The sequence below is a fragment of the Sinocyclocheilus grahami genome, unplaced genomic scaffold, assembly GCF_001515645.1.
Source record: "Sinocyclocheilus grahami isolate Dianchi unplaced genomic scaffold, SAMN03320097.WGS_v1.1 scaffold933.1, whole genome shotgun sequence".
NCBI lineage: Eukaryota > Metazoa > Chordata > Actinopteri > Cypriniformes > Cyprinidae > Sinocyclocheilus > Sinocyclocheilus grahami.
This window is the reverse complement of record NW_015506112.1, coordinates 181,201-188,928: the sequence shown is the minus strand read 5'-3', so window position 1 is coordinate 188,928 and position 7,728 is coordinate 181,201. Positions and strand designations below refer to the sequence as shown.

Genomic DNA, 7,728 nt, shown 5'->3' with positions numbered 1-7,728 from the left:
AGATGCTGATTTCATTTTCCAGCAGGATTTGGCACCTGCCCACACTGCCAAAAGCACCAAAAGTTGGTTAAATGACCATGGTGTTGGTGTGCTTGACTGGCCAGCAAACTCACCAGACCTGAACCCCATAGAGAATCTATCTGGTATTGTCAAGAGGAAAATGAGAAACAAGAGACCAAAAAATGCAGATGAGCTGAAGGCCACTGTCAAAGAAACCTGGACTTCCATACCACCTCAGCAGTGCCACAAACTGATCACCTCCATGCCACGCGAATTGAGGCAGTAATTAAAGCAAAAGGAGCCCCTACCAAGTATTGAGTACATGTACAGTAAATGAACATACTTTCCAGAAGTCCAACAAGTCACAAAAAATGTTTTTTTTATTGGTCTTATGAAGTATTCTAATTTGTTGAGATAGTGAATTGGTGGGTTTTTGTTAAATGTGAGCCACAATCATCACGATTAAAGTAACAAAAGACTTAAACTACTTCAGTCTGTGTGCATTGGATTTATTTAATACACGACTTTCACAATTTGAGTTGAATTACTGAAATAAATGAACTTTTCCACGACATTCTAATTTATTGAGATGCACCTGTATATATATATAGCACTTAGCATATTTATATTAGTGTACTTTGTATATTTAAATTAAACTACACTTGCAGATAATATATTAATTAAAAATACAAAAATATAATAAACATTTTTGCAATGTTGTCACAATTAAAAGTTAGATTTACATTGTTATTTTGTTGTGTTTTAAAGAAGTAGACTTATTTTGATGTGCTGACTAACATATTAAAACACATGCAATATATATATATATATATATATATATATTTTAATGTAATGTATTTTATATTTATTTGCACTTAGTTAATATACAGTATTTAAAATACTAACTTTAAATACTAAATTGCAACTTGTACATTCATCAGTACATCAGTTTAACCATATATCAAAAGCAATAAGTAATATTATTTATGAAATTACTTAAGATAGGTCTGTAAGCAGACAAAAGCACTTAATGCCAGCTAATCAAATTTAATTGAATTTAATTAACTGCAATACATTTTCATTTAATAGCAATTAAAATGCAATTAAGTGTCCAGAAACATTACATTCAATTCACACTCAAGCATTTTATTTGGCATATTATTTCCATAATAAGCATTCTCTGCTAAAGTATGCTAAAGTGTACTTCTTTTTCACAAGGCTCATCATCCTTGAAACTTTTAACAACATATCCCATTGATGTATCCTTTTCTGTACCTCAAAAATGCATGGTTAATCACTGGCTGTCACATTCAGGTGCAGATTTGCTTGGTTGATTACTATTATTTAAATAATATATACATATATGTATTTTTCAATAATCAAAATTATAAAACTGAAATATTGAAAACTGATAAAATTGTGTGTGTGTATGTGTGTGCATGTTTTTTTCTATGCTGGTGGGGAATTAAACCTGAATACACACTGACTCATAGGGACTCTTGTCACTGTGGGGACCTAAATTGAGGTCCCCATGGGGAAACAAGCTTATAAATCATACAGAATGACGTTGTTTTTTTTGTTTTGTTTTTTTGAGAATGTAAAATGCAGAAAGTTTTCTGTGAGGGGAAGGGTTAGGTGTAGGGTTGGTTTAGGGCCATAGAATATACGGTTTGTACAGTATAAAAACCATTATATCTATGGAGAGTTCCCACAAGGATAGCAAACCAGACGTGTGTGTGTGTGTGTGTGTGTGTGTGCATTTTTGTGACAAATGAGGACATAAATTTGTATAATGACAAAGGTATAACATAGGTATTACAAGGAGAAGGTGACTTCAGGACATTACCCCATGTCCCCACTTTTCAAAACGCTTGTAAATCACACAGAATGGAGTGTATTGAAAATCTGAAATAGCACAAAGTCTCCTGTAAGGGGTGAGATTTAGGGGTAGGGTTGGTGTAGGGCAATGTAATATACGGTCTGTACAGTATAAAAACCATTACGCCTATGGGATGTCCCCACTTTTCACAAAAACAAACCTGTGTGTGTGTGTGTGTGTGTGTGTGCGTGTGTAAAGGTGTTTGGTAAACAAAATCAGAAAGTACCACTATAACACCAGACTATACCCAGGCTGTCACTGGTGCTTAAATACATAAATAAACAGGTGCATGAAGCCCCTGCTATAAGTCTATACCTGATTCATATTAGAGTATATGCTGACACCGTAAGAACAGCTTGGCATATGTTGAGAATGCAGTAATGACGAAAACAGCTTGGTTGTGAAAAAGTAATACTGTAAATAGCTTGCTTCCCTGAGGACATTTCAGCCAACAGCAGCTGTGGGGCTATCAGAAAGAAAGAGGGAAGAGCAGTGTCAGATAAAGGGAAATCTATTCATAACTGAACATCTCACTTACTGTAGCGCCGAGATTTACTGGACCAAAGGTAAGTTGTTACATATAAATGAAAATGGTCAAATAAATGTCAAATAAATACTGTACAAGGTCCCAATAAAAATGATGTACATCTTGAAAGCTCTAAGAGGAATTACAGTCAGTGCTATGCTAGGTAAAGTTGTTCTAATTGATTGCAAGGGTGTTGCTAGGCAGTTGTGAAGCAGTTATTAAGGTGTTTTGATTGATCATTGTGTAGAAACAACTTTAACTCAGAAATTGTCAGGAAAATTTCACAAATAATTACAAAGAATCAGCAAGTACTCATCCAGCTAACAGGGAACATTCTCAAAACTTAACTCATAACTCAAATTTATGAAACAAACGTTCTTCCATGTTAATAGAAACGTTTTTCATAGTTATTGGTTACACTTTACCTCAGTAGTCCACCATTCTACTCACTCTAAGTATCTTTGCAACTAAATGTTTTTAAATGTTACCAGTTTCAGAACATCCCGATAAAGAAGTAATATTCATAAGTAACATTCCAATAATGTTTGCAGAATTATAAAATGGAAAGTTCTCGAAATGTTTGCACTACCAAAAAAATAAATAAATAATAAAACGAAATATATATAAGAAGAATTCAGTGAATAAGGCACATACTCTGTGATACATACTATACGATTTCAGCCACTTACAGTCTGGCATGTTTTAATGGAAGCCTATTCTTTAAAAAAAAATCCTGAGTTCAGAGAGTTTGAAGGGGAAAAAAAATCTGACAAGTTTGTGCAATAACAATATGTTGGTTGGGTCAAGAACACAATGAAGCATCATTAATATATAATATATACGACTTCATATATAGCCATTCTCAGTCTAGAATATATGGAAGCACACAGGTGGGCTTGTTGAGCTGAGCTGTGACTAACTCACCGCACTTCTCCAGGGTCCTCTGTAACCAACACGTCCGTCTTACAGCTGGCTATAGGGTTGATTGACAGCTCCACCGGAGGAACCACAAAGCTCTTGCTGACTGGCAGCCAAAGGCCTTGACCCAGACTGTAGGATGACCTGCAGGGTGAGGGACACGAGAGTGTAACGTGTCAGCTGAATTTCAATGACCCTGTGGAACATGCTGCCTATTACAAGAACGCGCCGCTGACCGAGAGAGGAGAAGATCTGTTCTCCACAGCATGCACAAATAAAGACCATCAAACTAGACAGTAGTTGTGTGCTAATGACATATCCAAAGGTCTTTAATAAAATAAAAAAAGACATTGAAAATACACACCACAAGTCTGTAGAAACGATCCAATAAAGAAAACGTCAAAGGGTTTGTATAATGGAAAATAGGATTTGTCACATTCTTCAAAATTAAAGACTTCAGTGTAGGCATACTCTTCATTTCAGAAACTGTCGGCAAATCCATGACCTGTAAAATATCATTGCGACTCATTTGGCATGCGAAGAGTTTTAGCCAATCATACTACAAATCTTTTACATACAGACGTCTTAAAGACACAGTAAGGGTCAAAGAGCGGGTGGCAGTGTTATTCTTGTTTTGATTTTGTTAATTAAAATAAAGCTGAAATTAAATAAAACTTTATTATTATTACTATTATTATTATTATTATTATTATCATTATCATACTAATAATAATAATGATAATAATAATAATGATAATAATAATAATAATAAAAACACTACTACTACTACTACTAATAATAATAATCATAATAATAATAATTATTATTATTATTATTATTAATATTATTATATTTTTATTTTAAATACATAGAACAAATAAAATTACTAAAACTAAAGCTGAAAAAAACTATAAATATATATATATATATATATATATATATTATATAACTAATATAAACAAAATTAATAAGACAGAAACTATTATTTGAAACGAAATAATAATACTACTACTACTACTACTACTAATACTACTACTACTACTAATAATAATAACTCTTTATTTGTAATGCAGATTAATGGATATGATTGCATTGTCTAGAAACTTCATTTCAATGAATCTAAAAAGTTTTTCTCATTATTTACTCATCCCAATAAAGTTAATAAACAAACAAACAAACAGTGTAGGAAGAGACTGCAGACTACCATGATGTTTTGTCTATTACTGAAGATTTAAAAAAATCTTGCTTAAAAACATCACATATGTGACATGCACAGTATATTAACTATGACTGACTAACTCATTATTTGTTTATTAGCACCATCATTATTTTGTTAAGGTAACTGAAGGGCTGAAATAATTAAGCTAATATAATATTAATTTAGCCAGTGAATTCATATTATGTGAATTAAATTTGTATGATAACATGCGGATCCACCGCACTAAAGCACAGGTCTGAGTCTGGCCGGTCGCTGACCTTGGATATAGACAAGCACATCTGAATTACTCTGGATCAATGCGAACTTCCACTCATAAATAAGACAGCGATAGCCCAGGCCTTGCTCCGGCCCATCAATCGACACTTCGGAGGGCACTGATTGCTTTCCTCAGTCCACTATCAGTCAACTGCTGCCAGCTGAACTAAATGGCTTGAGTCGTCAGGTGGTTAAGAGTGATGACAGCTTGGGTGAGTAAGAAGAGAGTGAATGGATGATATAAATTTCATTTATTTTTACGCCTTAGCATTTAGAACCAAAGGAAAAAAAAAATCTGCTTCAGGCTTGTAGTCTGAAAATAATGGAATATATCTTTGTGTTTAATTAACGAGAGACAGTTTAATAGTGAGAATCAAAGTGAGATATTGTCATCACATCTGCTAATTGTCCAGTGTAAAACACTATTTGTTTTAGTTAAAATGGCTGAAACTATATGGGTGTCACGGGTTGCTACTGTGAGGAGCACGGAGCGAGAAACGAAGAGACCAGGAGTACAAAACAAAGGAGTTTAATTGTCTTTTTCAGGGAATAGCACAAGGAGTTGACATAAACAATTCCAAACAAAGAGACTCAGAACAGGCTAGAACTAAATAGGGCAGATAACGAGGGGCAGACAGGTGAGGAGGATGACTAATAATGAGACACCTGAGACAAATCAAACTACATTGGGACAGGAACAGGAAAAACCAAATAAGGAAAACAGGAACTCAACGGGAACATACAGGTGACAATGGGTAGGCTGCATGACAAAATCCCAAAATATTTCATGGTATGATTAATTTTATTTCACAGTAACGGTATGTATCACAAGATGCAAAAAAAAAAAAAAAAAAAAAAATATATATATATAATTAATGACTTTTGGATAATCATAATTGCTCAGCAAACATAAATAACTAAATTTTGCATTAACACACAAGTTCTTTCTCATCTTGACATGTTTCACTTTTATGTGTATAAAACTTAAAGCAGAAAAAATGGAATATATGCCTGCCTGCCTGCCTTACATACAAACATTTTACTGCAGTTTCCAGCTGAAATGAACACTAGAGGCAGTAAAACGCCAACAACTTTTGCTTCTGTGTTATGCTATACTACGGTATAAGTTCAAAACACTTATCATAAAGGATGATTTTTAAATGAATACAGTTTGATGTTTGCATCACATAACCAGGTTCCCTTTCAGTCGGTCACTCTCGACGTCACGTCGGAGGACAGGATGTCGATTGCAGTATCGGAGCTTTCTGGAGAGGAAGATTCTGCTGCGCTCGTCTCCTACGGGACCGTAGCAATGCCTGGATCGGATCCAGAAATAATGGCTATGCTTTCCTGGGCTGCCGTAGGGGTAAGGCTCAAGTGAAGACTTTCACAGTGTCCCGAGCCCTCAAGGTTGCATGATTGGTTCTCGGGGTGGTCCGCGCTGGTTCTCAGCGCCCCGCCTCGGTGCCTTTCTTCCCGGAGGTGCATGAGGAGCTCAACAGGTCGTGGACGGCACCTTTTTACTGCCGGAAACTGATTTGCTGGATCCTCCTCCCTCGCCACCCTCGATGGTGAGGCAGCTAGGGGGTTACAATGGTCCCCCCCGGTGGAGCGGTCGGTTGCGATGCAGTTGTGTCCTAATACCGCCTCCAACCGGCAAGGAGAACCGTGCCTCCCCTCCCGGGTCTGTAGGTACTCGACTGGCCAGCGATGCCTATACGACCTGTGGAGAAGCTGCCTTACACGCTACGGCGTGATTGCAAGTGCACCAGGCCAAGGCACTGAGGGACTTGCACGAGGGTGGTCACGACCCGGAAGTTTGCAGAGAACTCCGCACCGCGGCGGACCTCACGCCACGAGCGACGAAGGCTACGGCGCGGTCTCTGGGTCGTGTGATGTCTACTATGGTGGTCCGGGAGTGCCATTCTGGCTGTGACTGGTTGACATGTGCGAGACAGACAGGACACGATCCTTGAACGCCCCTGTGTCCCAGGCCGGCCTGTCGGCGACACGGTGGAGAATTTGACCAGCGGTTCTCCACTGACCAAAGCAGACTGAGGCCATCAGGTACGCTACGGCGCGGTCTCTGGGTCGTGTGATGTCTACTATGGTGGTCCGGGAGTGCCATTCTGGCTGTGACTGGTTGACATGTGCGAGACAGACAGGACACGATCCTTGAACGCCCCTGTGTCCCAGGCCGGCCTGTCGGCGACACGGTGGAGAATTTGACCAGCGGTTCTCCACTGACCAAAGCAGACTGAGGCCATCAGGTACATCCTGCCCCGGCGTGCAGCTGCTGCCGTTGCAGAGGGCGGCCCCCTGCCACCGCCAAAACAAGAGCAGCGCTCCTGCGGCCTCCAGCAAAGCTGTGCCGTGGAGCCGGTTGCAGGGCAGCCGCAACGCCCGTCCAGGCCCCCGCAAAAACCTGATGGCAAGCGAGAGAGCAAGAGGCCCGGGGATGGGCGACCCAGAGGTGGAGGGACGTGCTCTTCAGGAGATGGTAAGCACACCACTCCCTCCCCCGGATGAGGGCCGGGCGGAGATTCTTTTCATCTTTTACCACCATTGACCTCGCGGTCGGTGGTACCCAAATTCTCCATTCTCCATTTTGGGTCCCCAGAGGGGACGGGAGGTTGTGGATGACCTAGTGCGTATCATACTCACCCTCCTCTCTCACCAGTGAGCAGCAGTGGGCGGATCGGGAGGATGAACCAACAGACTACCCACGCACCCTCTGCTCGAACGCAGGTCAGTGTTACACACACCAGACCCCGCCTCGGACCGGCTACGAGACGCCCGGGCGGTGGCACCCTATTGGCCATCCCGGACCTGGTTCCCAGAACTAATGCTCCTCGCGACAGCCCGTCCTTGGCCAATTCCTTTTTAGGTTGAGCCGAAGTTCCTTCAATGGAGACTTTGCTCCTGCTAGCA

The 7,728-nt window shown here is 39.7% G+C and overlaps 1 protein-coding gene across 1 annotated transcript in view; it reads right to left on the bottom strand.

Annotated features, from left to right (window-relative positions):
- Positions 1-7,728, bottom strand: part of LOC107564425 (astrotactin-2-like) — a 243,594-nt gene that overhangs the window by 66,821 nt on the left and 169,045 nt on the right. The window contains exon 10 of the mRNA XM_016249517.1: positions 3,330-3,467. Within this exon, the coding sequence (XP_016105003.1) occupies positions 3,330-3,467 (138 nt within the window). The remainder of the gene's footprint in view (positions 1-3,329; positions 3,468-7,728) is intronic.